General features: G+C 31.7%; 1 protein-coding gene across 1 annotated transcript in view; it reads left to right on the top strand.

The window, feature by feature from the left end:
• Positions 1-21837, top strand: part of ANOS1 (anosmin 1) — a 238575-nt gene that overhangs the window by 177150 nt on the left and 39588 nt on the right. The window contains exons 5-7 of the mRNA XM_051984561.1: positions 1618-1802; positions 4596-4725; positions 16535-16740. Of these exons, the coding sequence (XP_051840521.1) occupies positions 1618-1802; positions 4596-4725; positions 16535-16740 (521 nt within the window). The remainder of the gene's footprint in view (positions 1-1617; positions 1803-4595; positions 4726-16534; positions 16741-21837) is intronic.

Consider the following 21837-nt stretch of genomic DNA (forward strand, 5'->3'; position numbering starts at 1 on the left):
CAATCAAGTGAATCCAACTAACCCTAATGCAAAGCAGATGGAAGCTTTCTTAACATGCAAATTGCAGGATTATTGTACATCATAATTAAAGAGAGATTTTTAAATGAAGAAATTTGAACTGACATAGCCCATGATGCTCATTACATTAGATTAAGGCTGTTGGTTGCTGAATGATATCCAAGATTAAAACCTTTTAGAAGAGAATTTGGAATCTGGGATTTACTGCTGATGAGTTCAGATTTCTTCAGCAGCTACAGTATTTACTATAGTTTTATTTACTGTAAAAGATTATTGCATTGGAGTGCCATGGCGAATGGTCTATTTCTAGGATTCAGAGATGTTCTTTGTTGAGTTGAAGAAAGTGATCAGTCTTCTTATTTTTTCTCGTTAAAAATCTGTCAGAAGTAAAGCATATCAATCACATAAATTACTCTCTATCCCTTTATTTGTACTACCCATTTGCTTACATGATAAAGTTCTATTCCCTGTACTCCCTAACTCCCCCCACCTGATATTATACTGACAGAAGAAGAATTGGTTTATACTTGGAGAAAAGAGGAATTGGGGGTCTGAGGACAAGGGGAAGAAGATGAAAGTAGTCTTTAAAGCTTTCTTTCAGTTTTTGAAAGATTGTCATATGGAAGAAGGATTCAGTTTCTCAGACTTGGTCCTAGATTAGACACCTAAGGATCAATGGGTTAAAGATGCAAAGAGACACATTTAGGCTTGAAGTCAGGAAGAAGTGGCTCAAAATGAAATGGGCTGTCTCAAAAATTGTATGGTTTTCTCTTCATTAGACATCTTTAAACAAATATTTTTTGGGAATGTTGTTTTATTTCTTTTTTAGGTATGGATAGGGAAATGCTGGAGCCAATTCATATTATAACAATCACCTTATAATCCTATTGTTAAGTTTTTTCATGTATTTATATTTCAGAATTTGACAAACAGCACCAAACATAATTTAATTATTTTGTTGATTGTCCAGACCTAACAACTAATTAGCCAATTACACGTTGATTTTCTGCAGTCTCCTTAATCAATATTTCATTTCATTCTAATCTTTTACCCATATATATCTTGTTTTCTTGAACAATAGCTCACAAGCATTTTTTATTCCAAAGATATTATGAAGAAATTGAATGTAATCTGAGAATTATGTTTCATATTGACAGCATTTTAAGTCAGTAGAACCTTAAGAAGTAATAATACACTCTCTTCCTGAACATTAACTTATGTGAACTCATTATTAATCTGCACAAAGACAACTGGAAACAATAGTTGTCAAAAGCAATCCTTCTCTAAAAAATGACCCCTGTGAAAGAGTGGCTGTCAAAATACTATTTCAGATTTATGAATCAGTTCAACATTTTAAAAGCAATGAGTAAAGCAAAGGGTTTACCATGACATAGACTGAACTTTGTGCCAGCTACTTTAAATAATAAAATATTGATATTTAGAGATCACTTTTATTAGGGAAATTGAATATCAATTGATTTAAGATTAGCTCTTCCTTAGCTCTTCCCTTTAACATGTTTTTCTCTTTAAATGCTCACCTTAACTAAAGTCACACAGATTGTTTTAATTGACATACTTTTCTATGTTGTTATGTTTCAGGTGTTCCTCTGAAGCCCAGGAAAGAATTACGATTTACAGAACTTCAATCTGGACAGCTGGAGATTAAGTGGTCCTCAAAATTTAATATTTCAATTGAGCCTGTAATCTATGTGGTGCAGAGAAGATGGAATTATGGAATCCATCCTAGTGAGGATGATGCTACAAATTGGCAGACTGTGGCACAGGTTAGTCCCTTATGGAAGATATATATATATACATTTTTATTTATTTAATTTTTTTTTTTTTTTTTTTGGTAAGGGTGTGTGTGTGTGTGGGGGGAAGAGACAACACTTACTATTCATATAAAATCTTAATTTGCTTTTCTTCATTCAAGATACTTTTTACTATAGATGTCATATAGATGTATATTTACTGATATCACATGCTAAAGGAGTAATACATGGAATCAGAGGAAGAAATAATACTGAAGAATGAAAAAAAAAAACTTAAGTGCTAGTTTAATTCTTTATGTAGTGGTAGACAGAATTAGAGTTAGAAGACCTGAATTTAGGCTTTGAATCATAGGATCTCAGATCTAAGTAGGGCTGAAAGAGATTTTAGAGGCTCTGTCCTTTACCTTTGAGTTAACTGAGATTCAGGAAAATCCAGGTGACTTACCCAATGTCATGCAGATAGGAATTGCAGGGGCAGGATTTAAATCTGCAGACAGTCCTAACGCTGTGATTGTGGGGCTACTTCCTTCCCTTTTGTAGGCCTTGGTCTTTTCATCTGTAAAATGAGAAGATTGAACTGAGATACTTTAAACTATCTTCCTGATCTGTAAAATTATGTTCCTATGATAAAAATGTAAAAGGACAGTATCTGAATAGCAGCAATTATTGCCTCTAAGAGTCATGTTTCCTTAAAAGTCAAATTGAAACTTACTGTCAATAAGCCATACAAGATTGGTTGGACTGGTGAATTTAAATCTGTTCATTTATACTCTTCTCACCCCAGAGGATCTGAGATGAATGAGTGTGAGATGCATATTCCCAAACTACTTAATGTGAAGCAGCCAACAGATCATAAATCTCGACTAAGTACTTTCCTTGTTTCTGCATGTTCCTTAAAGTATCGATGGCCCACCTGGATGGCAATGCTCCAGACGTTTATCTTAATATCGCTTCCTCCTTTTTTCCCCTTGTTGATGAGGAAAGCAAAATAATTTTTCCCCTTAATGTTGTTAAATGGGCTACCAGCTGTGTGAAAATAAATGGAAGGGAAAAAAGATACATTTTGAATATGGAGCTCAATCATGAATTTTTTTTTAACAGCTAGAGTGAATTCTCTGCACTTATTCCTATAGATTATTTTAGAGTTCTCTTCAAATTTTAATTGGTAGTGCAGGGTTTCTCTCTCTCTCTGTCTCTGTCTCTGTCTCTGTCTCTCTCTCTCTAATAATTATAGAAAGCTTTTTGATATGATTTTTTAAATGAACAAGTTTCTTTGCTCAAAAACATTATATTTGAAAAATAAGAGATTATTACTAAAAGTATTTAAGGATTTCAGCATCTATAAAAGAGAGAACATGTCTGAAAGCTATCTATTACAACTCATATGCCTAAGAAAATACTCATTCAAAATATCTTCCAAATGATCTGTTAGGCTTATAGACTTTCTATGAATGAAAACCAACTACTTTCCTAAGTCAGTCTATTAGAGTTTTGGAAAAGATCTGTTTATTAAGAATTTTTTTAAACATATAGCCTAAATTTACTTTTGTGTGTAACTTCATCCATTGGTCTTAGTTTTGCCCTCTGGGTTCAAATAAAACAAGCCTCATCCCCTTTTCATGGCTACATCTCTCTTAAACTTGTAGAATAAATATTTTTAGTTGCCTCAATTGATGCTCATATGACATGGATTAAAGATCCTTCACAATTTTGATTGTCTTCTTCTGGACATCCTACAATTCATTAATGTCCTTTCTAAATTCTGCTACAGAAACTGTCTGTAATACTCCAGTTGTGTTCTCATAAAGGCTTTGAGTATTGAGGCTCTGACTCCTTTATTTCTGGTCACTATCTCTACATAGCCCTTAATTTTATTAACTTATTTGGCTGTTCTATTTTATTGTTGATTTAGTGATCATTCACTAACTGATATATTGTTTCAGACAATCTACTTTCTAACCTTGCTTTTGTATCTTGAACTTGTTTATCTATGTGTATGCAAGTGTTAGCTATAGATAGTGTACATCCATGTATGCATTTGACACTTCTCTAGCTTTAAGTTTCAATTAAAAGTAGAACTTACATGCTTTAAAAATATTTTTGCATATTCAGCTAGGAATATTTTGTGAAGGAAAGGCATAGTTAGTATCATCTTTAAAGACAATGTTAAGGAGCAGATATATTGAATTATCTTAGTAATTCTTTTTTGAAATCTCTCTAGGGTAAGCTGTGATTTGCAACATATTCCCTCTGTTACAACCGTGATTAAATAAACAAAAATATCAATTCATTAGTTATCACATAGAACAGATAATTATTTGTGTAGGAAAATCCACAGTTTTAAAGTCTCTGATTTTAATAGGGAAAATTTATCTTCCAATTCATGAATCCATGCTTCTAGTCTTGTCTCTAATTTAAAAATAAATACTTTATAGATGTATCTTATGAGCATTTTTATTTAAAATAAATAAAATAATGCCCAAATATTAAAAAACCTTTGTTTTAGAGATCTTGTTATGAAGCATCAATATTTCAGTTTTTTTTTAACAAGTCCTTGATAAGAAGTATCAATAATATGTATTCAACTGACTCAAGTTTCTCCCTGGAAGTTCTGCAGATTTCCTTTGATCTCTGACCCCAGTTTCTATAATTGAGCATAATTAGAAGTATTTACTTAGAAGGTCAAAGGTTTTAGAGGTCAAGACTGAGGTGCATCAGCCAACTGGTGGGTGGATGTCTGAATAAACCCAATTGACATGTTAGAATAAAAAGAATCTGTGTGTGATATGACATTTTCCCCTTCAGACTACTGATGAGAGAGTTCAACTATCTGACATAAGGCCTAGCAGGTGGTACCAGTTCCGAGTGGCTGCCGTTAATGTGCATGGAACAAGAGGCTTCACAGCACCCAGTAAACACTTCCGCTCTTCTAAAGGTTAGTGTTGATTTCCTGCCTCTGACACTCACCTTCAATTCGGGTCACATGTAGAATTCAACGTTGTCCTCTTATGTATAGATTTCCAACAGGTGGGCATTCTGTATTTAGCCATTCATTTTTGCATTGGGTACACATCTGTTTGAAGTTGCCATGCAAATTTCTAACAGAGGATGTGTTCTTTTATCTGGAAGGAAACGTGATAGAAATTGAAAGGAGGTTTAATGCCCAAATCTACCAAGTCTTCTTTGAATAAACTAAATCTTAGAAGCAATTTCAGTGAATCAAGATGTTAAAGTATGAAAGTTTTTTTTTTTTCATTTGATTTGGGAAGGATACATTTTAATTTTGGTCAGAAAAACACTCATCATTGATTTCATAACTATCCATCATTTTAACTTATATAAAAGCAATACTATCATATGATTTCTTGATTTGGATTAATAATATTATTCAATATATAAATTTTTAAAGAATTTTTGTCCCCTCTGTTCAATCATTTTACTTAAATCCTTATCTATAATAGTTATCTTACAAACTGGTAAACAAATTATTTTTTAATATTACATTTAAGAATTGGCTGAAGGAAGATTAATTTAGTCTGTGACTCTATGGCAAGCAAAAGAGAACATCAGGTTCCTTCACATAAATTCCCTGCTGCTCAATCCATACTACCCTGAATTAATTATGTGACCATCTGGATAGGTCATCAAGATACAGTTGTTAGGCGAAATACAGCCATAGGCTCAGTTGTATTGTTTATAGACTGCTCGTCTTGCCTATTTTAATTGTTCAAAATTTTTTTTTTCAGTGCATGCCCAATTAATAGTGAAAAGTATAATTTTAATGTGCATTACTGCAAATAGTGCTGTGCCTTAGATTATGAAAGCATTTTGGCTGCCTGATTTATAATACATTGGAGAAGATCACTTGATGGGGAAAAAAAAATTCCTTAGGACAGATTTTAGCATTCAGAATACCTAATTATGTTGTTCTATGCACAGTTTCTGTCAATTACCCTGTGAGCTCCATGTATATATAGTACATGTATTCTACTTGTAATTGATGCAATTCAAAACTGGGGGTTTAATATAGCATGAGAGATGGATGAACTCTTTCTAAAAAACAGCAACATAGAAGAATAGGTATACTTTTATTCAGAAAATGTAGGAAAAAAGTGGAAATGGGAGAAATATATTTTTCAAGTAGGAAAAAGACTTTTAGTTAGATGACTACCATTAATATCAAGCAGACTTGAATGTTAGTCATTGTTTAAGAAGAATGTATGTGATTCAGGTGCTTTGCATAATTTATATGTAAGAGCAAAATAACTGACTGAGATGGGGAAAATGGCAATAGAAAAAGATTATAGAATGTTTTATGTCTATAATGATAGATTCAGTATAATCTTAACAATTATTTAATAAAAATTGATATTATCTAATTATCCATGTGAACAATATGAACTGATCATCATAGGACAATTCAATAGTTTTATCTATCGGAAAAGAAGCACATCTGTCACACAATGTCTTAGTGATCTGGTAATGTAATGAAGGCATTATATTCTGAATTGAATAGATTTGGCAAAATGTTGCTTACCTCAGTTTAGTCCTTAATAATTTTCTAATCTCTAATGAGTTGTATGCATAAGCAGTTGTTAAGTTGTCATGTGATATAATTTCCAGAAAACCTTTACTGCTCCAAAAATTTTTCATCAGTCTTCTGTTCTTCATCATTCCAAAATTTGAGTTATGTTCCTTTTGCTTAAAACCCAACCCTTGTTACCTTTTAAAGTATAAAAATCTTTAAGAATTAATTTTTCATCATATGACTTTATTCCATACAAAATAGTTTATAATGTGTCATTCGTGAAAGTATGTTGGATATAAAATAGGATGGAAGGGAGAAGGAAGATAATAAAATAGTTTTGTCTACTTTGTAATTTCGCTTACCATAAGCAAAACTGCAAGCTAAATGCAAAATGACAAAAATAGGATCTGAAATGGATATGAATAATCTGGAGTAATAAAAACTAGATTTATCTTTAAGAAATGTTAATCCCCAATAAAAGCTAAAAAAAAAAAAAACAAGCAACCATATTGCATATTGCAGAATTGAGATAATATTGTTATATAGTAGTTACTTTGAAAAAAAAAAAGAAAGGAGTATTTTAGTGAATTTAGACTTAGTATGTGATACAATGAGCCTGCCAAACAAAACAATCATGAAACTAGATTTTTAGTATTCAGAAAAAGGAAGGTGAAAATTCCTAATTTATATCAATGATCATTTCAAATCAGGTAAATTGTTTTCAGGATTCAATCCCATATTTTAAGAGAATGATGTTTTAGTATATGCCATAGAAATATTATAAGAATGTTGAGGAGATTCAACACATTATTTATAATCCAATTAAACTGGCATCCTTTTTTATTCCTCACATACCCCATGCCATCTCCTATCTTTTGGCCTTTACATAATATAAATCATTATGTAAATTCTAAATGTTATTGTTATAAAGAGAGCCACCACAACTTTTTTTTGAGGTATCATAAGGCCAGACCTGTACATCAGAAGTATTAAGCAAATGGAAAAGGTTTGGGGATAGGACCTTGGAGTAAGCAACAGCAATTGGAAGATTCTTATTTACTTTAGGAAAAACATGATGAGGGCTTGAGTTAGGGTAGTTGCAATGTCAATGCAAAGGAAGATATTTATCAAAGAGGCAGGATCCACAAAGCTTGGGAACTGATTGGAATTTGAGAAAGAGAAAGAAAAGAGTTAGAGATAACTTAAAATTTTAAATCTGAATACCTGGAAGAATAAATGGAAGGATATATTTACCAACATAAATAAAGATATTTTTAAGAGGATACATCTGGGGGTGCATATCATGAATTGAATTTGGCATATATTAAATTTGAAGTGGAGACATCTAAGATGATGAAAATGTCTGAATAGAATTCTGAGAAAAGGGTTGATGGTAAATATGTAGATATACTAACCATCTTCATAGAGATAATTACTAATTGGATGATGCCACCAAACCAGAGCATATAGATAGGAGAGAAGAAAGCCAAAGAAAGAACCTCAGAAAACATGTTAGAAATTGAGTGAGGAGTGCATAAAGGAAGTTGAGAAGAGTAAGAGAGGTAGAACCACAAGGTGTCTAAAGCTATCTCTGAAGTAAAAGAAGTAGATACAATCTTTTTACTTATCATTAAGACTTGTTTGGCCCTAGTAAAAACTTTAAACTAATTTTTTTCTTTTTTAATCAGTACAATATTAAAATGTAAACCATATTTATGTGTAGATTTTCAAAAATGTTAATTTTTTAAACTTAATTTTAAAAGAATGATGTTCTGATATACTAATTTAGAAAATAATTTATGAAAAGAGGAATTCTGTTTAATGAGTTGGAAACTTTCCTCTTTTTGTATTCCCACATGGATTTTCATTAAATATTTAGTTGTCTATAGATTGATATAATTGGATTATGATATAGCAGTAATTCTACTGAGAAAATTAGTAGAATATAATTCTATGTATTTATAGTAAAGAGAAACAGCAAGTATTCTAACATTAATTACAATTTATAAAGAAATAGCCCATTGTTCCTCCTTTTTACTCTGTTCTTTTTTGAACTTACTCATGTACCCACTCTATCCTCTAAGAATTAAACACTGTTATTTATAAGATTTGTTACAATAAAAGATTGATTTTAACTATCAACATTTCCAAAACATAATCTAAGTCCTGGTTTAGATAGTTTGAAGTGAAGGATAAATCACTATTTAGTCTATATGAACTGTATAGACAGAAAATTTGTATGTGTCTAGCAGGATAGATAGTAGACTATCATTTATTAAGTAATTACTATGTGCCAGGTATTATGTCAAGTACTAGGAGTAAAAATATAAGAATAAAATAAAAATAATTCCTACCCCCAAAGAGTTTACATTCAAATAGGAGAATACAACTGTGGTGTTGAGAAGCTGAGAAAATTAGTGTTTTTCAAGGAGACAGGAGGCTGTGTTTACATATTTAACTGGTTTGATTAATTAACAGTGCAGTAAAGCAGAAGAATGAAGATGTAGTTAACTTGTACATCCTCATTAAATTGGATCTTCTAGGAAGAGCTAACCAATAAAAGGGAAATTATGTAAAAATGACACTTTCCAATATGAAACATAGACCAGGATTAGAGTGAGCTTTCAGCGTCAAGAGGTTCCTATGGCATGATAGAGAACTGTAGAAATGAGTCAACAATACAATCTGCACAGGAAGGAAAGAAAGGTGAACATTTTTCCATTTACCATTCATTTTCATTAAAGTTAAATTAAATTGCAAGAGAAATGTATAGAGTACATTTAATTTCTTTTAGTCATACTATCTCATTTCCATAGGCTATAGAATTTTAAATAGGAAATTCAAACTATTTGATATTTTATTTATATGGTAACGCCTAAATGAAAATCTGGTTTGACTTATTTTTTTCTTGAATTGGTTAAGTATTATTTAGTTCATTGAAAACTATCAAACCAGTTAAGTATGTAAACATAGCCTCCTCTTACCTTGAAAAACACTTATTTTCACAACTTCTCAACACCACAGTGTTCTTTGTATAGTGACTTTTTTATTATTTATGAGCTGATTACTTGGTTGATATATTTTCTTGGCCCCTTCTTCCTCCTTCTACCTCCTGCTGTTTGCCTTTTGGTTATCTCATTACTTGCTGTTATTTCCACTTGAGTGCATGTAGGGTAATAATGTAACCCAAACTTTAATAACTTTTAACTGATTGCATATAATAGCTAAGCAGATTGATATTATTGGGAACAAAAGCAACTGATCTTTGTATTTCCATTAGCCATATTTTGTTATATCCTATTAACAAATTACATATATATATGATAATTACACACACACACACATATATATATATATATATATATATATATATAAATATGTGTGCATTCATTCTAGAAATAAGTATGATTTAGAGAATATTCTGTTCTAATTTTTGTTCCCTTGTTTAGAAAAGGGGAATGATTATATTAGAGTATTTTAGTGTATCTTCACAGAGCCCTTGCCAACAGTGACAAAATGTTCACAGACAATAAAGCTATTTCTGTCTCCTTTAAAGCATTTATCTTTATGGCTGCAACCCACTTCATATTAAGAACAAATACAAAAAGTTACACTGGAATAAAATGTGGACTAATTTTGGGATCCTTTTCATGATAGACAATTAATAATCTCTAAGTTCTCAACAGGTTTGAAATGCAAAGCCTCTCCTTTTACTCTTTATAAAGATAACACTACCATATTATTATCTATTGTTTTAAAATACATTTTCTTAAAGGACAAAAATTGATTCATTTAATTTAAATTTCTATATGGTATTAAAAACAATTGGGTTCACAAATTTGGAATGAGGATTTAAAACAATTATAAAAAATGTTAATGGCCAAACTACTATGTTAAAACATATCTTTTCTTTCTAATAACAAACAATAGCTACAAAAACAAAAATAAAAGTTACAGATAGTATTAGTCACTATATTAGGCAGTTTTGCTAATTAATTTTGTAAAAAATTTCTCAAATCAATTGGTTTATGAAAAATCATAAATAGGTTTATTGATATATAAAGATGAAATGCCTCAAAAATGATATTTTTGGTCTTCCACTATTAGGCAAGGGCAGCAGCTGAAGACATTTCTGTTAATTTTCCTATTGTTAAGAAATATAAAGCTTGAATGTTATGGTGCTGTGTCATATTGTATTCATGTGAAACATATTTTGTTATGGGCATGATCCAGATCAGGAGGTCATCTAGGCTTCTGATGAGAGGAGTTGATTACTTTGCACAGTTATACAGGAATTAGGACAGATGCCCAGGTGTGGATATCATATGGTATGCTACACAAAAAGGAAAGTACAAGGACTTCTTTGAGAGTAGTTCAAAGTAAGTATTGAAAACAGTGTGACCTGGCACAGTATATGGAAAGACCAAATAACTTCATAAAATCAAGTAAAAGACTGTTCATTCTACAATAAGTCTAACCTTTTCTTTTTCTTTTCTGACCAATAGTTTCTTTATGAGTATTCTGTAGACTTTGATCTGATAGAATTATTAAATTGCTTGAGTTAAATAGTTATGTGAATTTAATTTTGAGAAGCTATTATCTACCTATGTTTATGTATTAATCTCTTATTTATACATCTTGTCTAAACAACTTAGCTGTTTCATTTGTGTATTTAGATTAGTTCATCTATTAGTCATTATTGAGAGCAACAATAAATAGATGTTACCTAGTTTTAATTAGGTCTTTAACTATATACAGGAATATTTTCATTCATTCCTGATTTATTTCCTGTCACATTCTGAATAGTAATCCTAAATCATTTCCTTTCTCCTTGGATCCCCAATTCTGCTACTATATTGAGAAGGTTGTAACCATCTACCCTAAGATCCTCCATGTTTCTTTCTTCATATATTCAAACTTCTCTGTCCTTATGTGTCATCCTTTGCTCCCATACTGGAGGATATGGCTGTCTTACAGGTTTTCTATTTTTTGCTCTGGATCCTATTCCTTACTATCTCTTTTTAGATGAGTTTTACTTCATCTATCATTTCTTCTCTCATTCTACTGGTTATTTCATTTTTCATACCCCTGACAATCATCTTCTTTAATACACAAGTCTATCCATAATAGTCTCTGCTTTAATGCCTGTGTTTCCTTTTAGTTGATCTGACAGAATATAAATATCTTACCTAAGGCCGCCTACAATCTGGTTCTCATTTACTATCCCAATCTTAATTCATACTAATCTTTGTGTATTCTTTGTCCTAGCCAATATGGACTGCCAGCTTTTTCTCAATATGAACGTAATGCAATTTGCATAAGACTGGCATGGTAAACATGCCAGGAATATATATTCTCCTCATCAATATAATTCTCTTTCTTCAAAGGTCAGCTCAGTGGCTATGTCTTTTATATAGACTTTTTTGATTCTTCTGGATAAAAGTCTTATCTGTTGTCTCAAACTTTCCTGAGTTATTTTGTCAAGACCTCTCCTTTGTCCTCATCAAAGCCAACTTTGAATCATACTAGCTTATCTAAAAATAATTCCTCATCTTTTGAACACAAACTTCCTTAATAATAAGATCTATACTACTTTGTATTTCTAGAACCTAGCACAAATATATTTTATCTATGCATCATTTAAGAGATATTTGTTGAATTGAAATGCATTGAAATTAAACATAGTAATTGGAAGGAATGGAAATGGCCATTATTTATTTGGAAATCCCTGTCTCCAAAATAATTTACATGCTGACAAAGAAAGGCATCACATTTACTTTCTTTTAACCCCTAGCATCATCCAAGTTGAGCACCATAGCTGTGTTCCATGTCATTAATTTTTTTAGTAAATATTGCATTGACTTTAGGCCTGACTTGATTGTCTTTGTAAATTCTTATACAGGCAAGTTTTTAAAACAAAAGTTTCAGATCATCATTGTTTCTCTTCTTTGGGAACTAGTGCTTAGTTTTTCTTAATTCACATGGAAAACTATTCAAAGAGGGTGAGTAACTGGGGAAAAGATATGCCTATTTCACCTAACCAACAAGCATTTATTAAGCTCTTATTGTGTGCCTGGAACTGTACTAAAAAACCATACCTATTCTCAGAATACTTATATACTAATGTGGAGAGGCAGCACTTAAATAATGGGAAACATGAAAACATGGGGAGATAATGTTATAGGGAAGCCTATAGTAGGGGAGACTAGGAAAGACTTACTTTAGAAGGTAGACTATCTCTCAAAGCAATCCAAAGACACTAAGAAGTAGAAGTGACGGAGAGCAATTAAGGCAGAGGGAACAACCTAAGCAAAAACATGTAGATGAATATAAAACACTATAAAGAACAGCAAATTGACTAGTTTGAATCATAATGTAAGTAGAAAAGAATCAAATGAATAAAGACTGGAAAGTAAGAAAGGGCCAGGTTATGAGGAACTTTAAATCCTGATGTTTATTTTATTGTTTTATTATTAATATTTATTTTTAATTTATTCTATAACATAGATTTTTAATCTGGGTCAGTGGCAGTTTTTGTTTTTGTTGGCATTATCTGGTTATATTTTGATAATTATATTCCAGAATAATCATTTTTCTGTGTAGTCTTACGTATTTCATTTTGCATATTAAAAAAAATTCTAGGAATGGATGCAGAAGCTTCACCTAATTACCATAGTGGTCAAATACACAAATATGGTTAAGAACTCCTATGCTAGAATTAATAGGTGGTCAATGTGATTTGTTAAGTAGAGGATCAGCATGCAAGTATAATGTCATTCAGGCTTGTTGAAATGAAGAAGTAAGGAGAATACTTCAATTGTGATTATACCTAGATTGTGAAAGATGGTAGTAAAAAGTAGAAACAGCCTATTGCTTATGTTTTAAGATGAATACTAATTCATCTCACTTTCTCTTTGCTTGCAAATTTCCAAAAGCAATAGACCAAGTTTTAATACAGAAGCTGAAAAAGCATTTTCTCATTAAACAGATACTATTTAAGTTTTATAAAGACATTTTGTTGTTGTTGTGATTTTGAACTAATATCATTAACTTTGTTAGTGCATAGATCAACTCCTCCAATAGTATCTAGTTATTTTATTCCAAGTAAAAGGAATTGCTTAAAATCACTATTTCTCATGTAGGTTTTTCTTTTCAGGATGAAGTTACTAGTGTATATAGGGTATAAATTACCAAGGAAAAGGAAGCAGATGACATTGTTTTCCCACCACATAAGTACCATACTGGATGTGATTTCATGCATACATTACTGAGTGTTAGTAAAACTAGAGCAGACACCCACTTGCAGTCATAAAGTTCTCTCTGTGGTTCCTAAGGGATCCATGAGTTTTTTTAATACAGTTACACAGCTGGTTTATGTGTACCATTTTAAATGGGCAGAGCTCAGCCTTCTACATTTGCCTTGAAACTATTTAATGGCTGGAAACTTGTCTGCAACACAGCTTTTGAAAGAATTACAAGTTGTAGCAGTCACAGATACTACCAAATGATTCTTTAGGAGAAAAAAAATCAAGATCTTTCAGCCAATAAAATTGAAAAATGATTTTGAAATTAGAACTAAACCAATTGATATATTTATATTCAGGCTGATATTTCATTTAAAAAAAAGAGTGTATTGTCATTTCTTTTGAAACATAAGTGACTATCTTACAGATATTTCATGTTAAAAAAATTTAACATAATTTATTTGGTAAGAAATTTTGCTTATCAAGTAAGCATAAGGCAGGAGAGAATAAGATGGAATTAGTTGTTCTAGATGTTTTGTATCTTCATAGCCCTTTAAAAACTATAGTTAGTTTTCCTTTGTTGTCAGGGATATGGTTTCTGGGCTTAGCAGATAGTTCTGTTTGTAAATACTATGTATTCTCCCCCACATTGTGTAGTGTGAGGAACAACCCCCACCCCCTTCCACTTTTCTGGAATGCTACATTTCCATAGTTTTGTTTTCAGTGATCTGAGCCTTATTTTCTTTGCCCTATAATATTTAAAATGGTGACAAGAAATTTTATTAGTCAAATTGCCCAGTAAAATTTTAAAGATTTCCTATAATGCCGAAATGAACGATGTTTCATATGGTTACTGACCATAAAACATTAAGAAGTCACAAATCCCAATAACTGAAAGATTCTGTCTTGGATTACTTATAGCAGTTATGTGTGACTTAACATGGCTAAGTTCTGAAGGTGTATTGTATACTACCTATACATGCAACATGTATTGACTGGTACTCATGAGGAGATAGATGGGAGAATGTTTGGTTTTATTAGAATGTTTTTATTTTCTTACATTTTTCAAGTTATCAATAACATGCTTTATTTTGCAAAGAATGTGTTATATTCATAACTTGAACACAAAATTGTTTACTCTCAGAATATCACATTTATATTTTGTTAATGTTTGATTGTTACAAGAGAGGAATAGGAGGTTTTTGGTTTTTTCCTTCACTCTTTCAAAGTAGAGTTAACTGAATTTATTACTTTCTTTTATGATTCCATGACTTAAATGTACAGCAATGTGATCTCTCTCACTCTATCCTCCCCTTCCCTACCCCCAAAAATTAACAGATAAACTCTATCAAGCTTAAACTGTATCAATCTAGGATTTTTTAGGAAAAGGCTGCTCAAATATTTATGAATGCTACCACATGTCCCTTTGCACATTTTCAGGTTGTGAAGTACCATGAACTACTATGGTGGAAAAAAACCCTCTGAACCTTTTGACCAAAAAAAGCATGTTTTAACTCTAAGATGAGAGACATCAATTTGTGCCACTTAAACCCATGAATTATAGGTTAGAGGAGAGAGGATTATGTCAAGTTGAATACATTAAGGACTAAATAACAACTTTATATGTGTATATAGTTGTTATTCAGTTATTTTATTTATGTCTGACTTATTGTGACCACATTTGGGGTTTTTTTAGTAAAAGTACTGGAGTGGTTTTTTTTTCCTTCTCCAGTTCATTTTACAGATGAGAAAACTGAGGCAAACAAAGTTTAGTGATTTTTCTAGGGCGTCCCATAGCTAGTAAGTGAATGAGTTTGAATTTAAAACTCAGGCTTCATGATTCCAGGTCTGGTGCTTCATCCATTGGCCCACCTTGCTGACTATACATACACACATACACCCCTACACACACACACATATAAATATAAATAAAAATACACACACTATATGCATGTATAATACTCCTTTTTTTACTTAATCCCCTACCTAGATTTTTTAAAGTAAAAGTTATAACTCTTTAAAATGAGCACAAAATCCCCCTAAAACCCAGACTTATCGAGAGCTCTTTATAAACTTTCCTGAGATTTTTCTCCTTTGTAATAGGAGAGTATTTGCAGATTAGCTTTTCTCTAAAACACACAGTATTTTAAGATTAGAGGTGATGACATTGTTTCCCTGTGACCATGTCTTTTATAGATAGTCCATCTGCAAAGTTTTTTTGGTGAGAAGCATTAATTCTTACTGCCCACTACAGACCATGCAGTAAAGTCCCTCTAGTTCAACACATTTTTAGTCAACTTCAGAGTGGTTTATTTTTGGAAGATTTGTAGCAACATAATTTCAGAATCTAATCTCTTGCTTGACATTGAGAAGGCTTTGGTGTATGAGAACAAGCATAAAAGTTAAAATTACAAAAATGAATGTTGTAATAAGTCATCCAATTTGTAACATGAATACAGAATGATGTAGTTTGGTTTTACTTATCATAATATATGGTTTTTATCAGCCTACATGGATTGACTGCTGTAATGTCATTAAAAAAGAAGGCAGTTACTTGAATGAGTCAAATTCTTTGCTTGCCCTATTGTTTTTAAGGGTAGGACAAGGATATTAGGATGTTTGCTAAATCCTACAGGATTCCAGATGAATGATATCTGATGTATGAAATGCTACAGCTGTAACTAAGTATATTGCAGGTGCTGTTGAATTCATTGTAGCCTTCAAATTAGGATCTCTGTCTTGAGACTCACTATTCCTTTGGGAAGGTCATAATCGTACAGTGTGTACACAATACCATACATGTAAACAAATATACTACATCACAAGAAAATCTTGGTCGTTGTAGGCTATATAGTGAATCAAAGTCATTATGTTTTTTCTGTAATCTAATATTTATTACTATGCCAAATAGCTATACCTAGGAATCTTTTTGATGAGTCAATAATATTTTTGCTTTTTATTTGGGGCTTCAGATCCTTCTGCTCCACCAGCTCCAGCTAATCTCAGAATTGCCAACTCCACTATTAACAGTGATGGAAGTGTGGCTGTAAGGATTATTTGGGACATGCCGGAAGAACCTGACATTCCTGTGCATCACTACAAAGTCTTTTGGAGTTGGACAGTCAGCAGCAAGTCAGTTGTGCCATCTAAAAAGAAGAGAAGAAAGACAACTGATGGGGTAAAGTACAAATTAGGAAGAAGGGTTAATGTTCTGCATGTGCTGGAAAAATACAGTGTATAATAGATCTAAGCAGTAAAGTTCCACTAAGATTAGAGATAGAAATGATGAAAAAAATTATATATATAATATATTATGTATATTAATATATATATAATCATGAATTATATATATGTATAAAATTTGTGTGTATAATATATATGTATATATGTTTATATATGTATGCAAAGATGTTTATATACATGTATATGCACATATACTAAGAGGGACAGGGAGAGAAAGTTTAGAGAACAAAATTTCAATAATTTTGTATCTGGGTTTTAAAAGTGAAAATATAGTTCAGTTCCTTGTTCAGTTCATGCCCAAGTGACAGTCATAGTTCACAGAAATGGAAAGGAACAATTTCAAATATCTCCATCACAGATGTTTTGGAACTGAAAAGACTAACTCGGAGTTGTATATCCACAGATGTGGGATTTTAGTTTTTAGGATTCCTATAAATGGAAGAAGAAATGTGCATTTTGCATATATATCATGATTTTGCATCTGTAATACAATCCTATGAAAACCCAATGGAATAAAAAATAAAATTTTGAAGAATCTATCTCTTTCTCCCTCTCCCTTTTTCTCCTTTTCCTCTTTCCCTCTCTCCCTCCTCTCGGTCTCTCTCTCAGTCTCTCTGTCTCTCTCTATATATATATGAAATTCCTTTTGAAACATTTTGCTGAAATGAAATTTTAATGATACTGAATTTCCTGGACCATATGCAGAAGTTGACATGAAATAACTGATTTGGTTTATTTAATTTTCCTTTACTACACAATATTTTAATTTTGCAATATTGTGACAGCATAAAAAAATGCCTTCCTCTAAAGAGCTTATTTGATGTCTCATTGTGATGTCAAGAGGACTCTCAAGAGTTGAAGGGTATGCTACTAGAACACAGGTGTTAGGTAGGCCCATAAAATTAGAAAGATTTTGAATAGGGGATTGGTGACACTCTATTCTTCACCTGTCATCTCAGGGAAAGTTTATCTCGGACTCAGATACTTATCATCAGAAGATTTGGTGACCATTTTTGTTTTGGGTCACAGCAACTCATGAAATTATCATGTCATGGAGATGCTATGATTTATACTGATCAGAGATAAGAGATCTTTTTCAGTATTAAAATAGGTAAAATTTAAAAAATTAAAAAAAAAAGAAACAGTAGATTGAGTGTACTTTTCAAGAAGACTTATCTTGAATTCAAATCATGCTTCAGAAACTTGATAGTCGTGTGACCTTGGATGAGTCACTTAATCCTGTTGCCCTCAGTTTTTTTATTTTACATAAAATGGATTAGAGAAGGAAATGGGATACCTCTCTAGTAGTTTACCTTTATCGAGAAAACTTCAAATGAGATCATGAAGAGTCAGACATGGCTGAAACAACTAAATAACAACAATGTATAATATGAATTGAAATTGAAATGAAACAAAAAAATACATTTAATTGGAAAAAAAATACCTGGTGTGATTACTTTTGTGGTATGGTTTATTGGGAGAGCCAACATGTTATGGTATATGTAGAACTGGCCCTATAATCAACCAATCCTGCTTAAAACATATATTGGCTTTATGACCCTAGATAAATCACTTAACCTCTTAATTCTCTAGATAGTTCTCTAATGGGAGGGATTTACTCATTTGGGAATTCCCTGTATCATTGAACTCACCTATCTATTTCCTCTTCCTATGCATTATGATATCAGGATTACCTAAATCCTCTGCTATGCAAGTTTATTTTGATTGCCTTATAAAGACATATTCCCATATTCATCCACCATATTACTTTCTGTACATTTATCTGTTCCCTATGAAGGTTACTTGAATACTGAAGAGATTTTCAGGAATTCATAATTCTGTACTTATTCTATTTAAAAGAATGGAAGTTATGGAAAACAACAGCATTCTCATATGAAACAGGAAACAAAAAAAGTCTTTTTCTAGTCAATAATCTGTCAATGCCAAGCCAGAAGCAGAATAGGTTCTAATATCATAGAAGGAAAATGTGAATTTATATGCCTCAGTTATTTTCCTTTACACTGATGATTCATGAAATAAACCAAAGCTTAGGCAAAGACAAATAGGCAAGTTTAAATGTTAGGGAGTTCTTCATAAAATATATCCATTTTACAGTACGATTTTGCATTTGTTAAAGTTAAAGGTCAAAGCTACTTGATACCAATATGTCAATAAAAAAGGATGATGCTTTTATCAGAGAAACTGCTTGAGATAAGCATCATATCATGTAAGTATCATCTTATCGCTTATTATTCTCCTTTGTCATCTTCTCTGCTGATTCCTTTTAAAAACCCTAGTTTTGGTCCACTGATAGCAACTCCCATTCTTGCGTTTAATTTAGTTACGAATTTGATTGCTCCATGAACTCTGGCTTCATTAAACATAGCATCATAAATGTGCTTAACGTATAGATCTGCTAAGTCAATAAATTGACAAACATTTTTTAAGCATCTATTACACTCAGGTAACCTTACTAAATACTGGATAGAGTGCATTCTGGAAGAACATTACCACTGCTTCTCACATTTCCTTTAATAGAAGAATTGGTGTTAATATTCCCTATTAGTGTGATTGCACACCTAGTCCAAACTCTATGCAAATTTATGCATGGCATCTTATTGACTCTCTTAGATCATCACTTATAGCACATGGTCTACATAGTCTTTTCTCAGGATGGTTGACCTCTCATTACTGACATATTTGATTCTCTTCCCCATATAAAGGGTAGTATGGTCTCCTTTTCAAATCAAAGCTGCTGGCTCCATAACTCTTAACTTCAGTTTTGATTGCTCTGTAAGCTCTTTGGGGTTCTGAGAAATACTCTGAAGGTTCAAATGCACTAACAAGTGTTGGGTTGTTCTTGTGCAATGCTGGCTACTCTCCAGGGTGCATCTGATGCTTGAAGAAGATAACAAGTGGCCTGGATCTGGGCAATTAGTTGTTCTGCCTGCCAATAGCACAATGATTGCCTCATATTATTCTTTCACCTGGAAAATAGAAAAGCTCTCAAGATTTCTGATCCATATTTTTTTAATCTTCTTTCTTGGGAACATTCCATTTCCTAAGCCAAAGATTTAAAGGAAAATGTTTTTTCCTTGAGCAGTAGAGATTTGAGTTGTAGGTACACAGGGAGCACATTTTTAAAGACTTTTCTTAGGCTATTGCAAATGTCTTGTATATCTTTTCCCAATCTTCATGTTATGGTGTCTTATGTGCTTTTATCTTCTTAAAGGATATAATGAAATTCTCAAGAAATTGTTCAAATAAGAGATATTTATCTCATTTTAACTTCTTTACTACTTTAGCTGAAAATATAAGGAATCTCCATCAAAGTGTTTTTTTTTTTTTTTTTTTTTTTTTTTTTAATTAGGCATAAATAGTGTAGAGGATTGACTGGGGTAAATTCTCAACCTTTACATGATATTCTCTTACCTTGGAAGTCAATGTTTGAGAAACAAACTCTTTAGAATTCTGACTATATTGTTTGTGTATCTACCTAGGTGTGTCATGGCATGATTTACCATTAGATGCTTATTATTTTTATGTATATATTCTTTTGTGCCTGCAGTTGAAGCCAAGTAGTGTTAGGATTTTTTTTTTTTTTTTGTAAAAGTACTTGGAAATAATTGCTTCCATTTACATAGTCCATTGAAGTTTACAAAATTTTGTAATTATAACAATCTGGTGGGGGTAGGTAGTTTAAATATAATTAGTCCAATTTTTCAGATGAAAACTCTGAGATTTAAATGGCTTACCCAGGGTCATAAAATTGGTAACAGATCTGGGCCAGCAACATACCAGTGACTTCCTGTAAAATGTTTGACTCACTATGGAAGAAACATCTTCTTCTATATGATAATATTTGATGAATTAGAGAATCTGTAAATAATGATAATAATAATAATAATAGTTACTAGTATTTATGTAATGTTTTAAGATTTATGTACATTTTATAAAAATCTTTTTTTATCATCATATCCATAGGAGGTACTATTATTGTTCCCATTTAACAGATGAAAAAAACAGAGACAGATAAGGATTGTCACTTGACCAGGGTCACACAGATAGTAAGTGCTGGAGACTGAACTCAGGTTTTTCTAAACCCTGTCCGGCATGAATTTGCTATATTAACTAGCTAATTTTCCTATAAAGAACCCAGTATTATCACTCAATTTATTTATGTTGGAGAAAATGAGAGCTAGTGGGGCAGCAGGTGTCTTTTTTAGAAAATATGTAAAAGGAAATACAATCTGGAGGAAGAAGACCTACATTCTGCTATTTATTACAAATGACTTTGGTCAAGTCATTTAATCTCTCAACCTCTAGACAAATTAAGGGAGTTAATTAGGTGATCTTTTTGGTCCTTTCCAGCTTTAAATCCTATCTCTCCTGACACAAAATGTATAATTTATGGTATTTTTGAAATTTGGCTTCATACCTTAGGATGAAAAATTTTGCTTCAAGTGTTGTTTCTTCTTAAAGTGAAGTGCTGAATTTCTTTTAAACAAAAATCCTATACCTTTTAAAGACTGAAGCAATATATATATATATTTTTAAACTTTTAGCTTCCTGAAAAAGCAATTGACCAGAACATTTCATTTGCTTGTATTCACCCTTAATATATAAGCAAAAGAAATTCAGATTCCATTAGGGCAATCATACAGATAAAACATATGGACCAAAACCCAAAACAAAAAAAAAAATTCAAGGCCCCATAATTTGCAATTTAGAGAAGTTTAATTTCTTGTTGGTAACATCACAAATTATATATATATATATGACAAGACTTAATTAACCTCAATAAACCAGAATAACAAGGGAATGAGATGTTTTGGTTAATTTGATCAGAATAGTTGAATAATAACTGACATTTAGTCAGATAAAAATTAATGAGAAATTTTTTTCATTGTCTCAGCCCTCAAAAAACAGTGTTCTTCTCTTCTTCTCCCACCAAATGCATTTTTCAGAGGATTGGGAGGTATTCTCATCTGCTTCAGTGATTTCAATGCTATCTATGCTCAGATTATAAGCA

This window comes from Antechinus flavipes, chromosome 3 (genome assembly GCF_016432865.1).
Source record: "Antechinus flavipes isolate AdamAnt ecotype Samford, QLD, Australia chromosome 3, AdamAnt_v2, whole genome shotgun sequence".
Classification (NCBI taxonomy): Eukaryota; Metazoa; Chordata; class Mammalia; order Dasyuromorphia; family Dasyuridae; genus Antechinus; species Antechinus flavipes.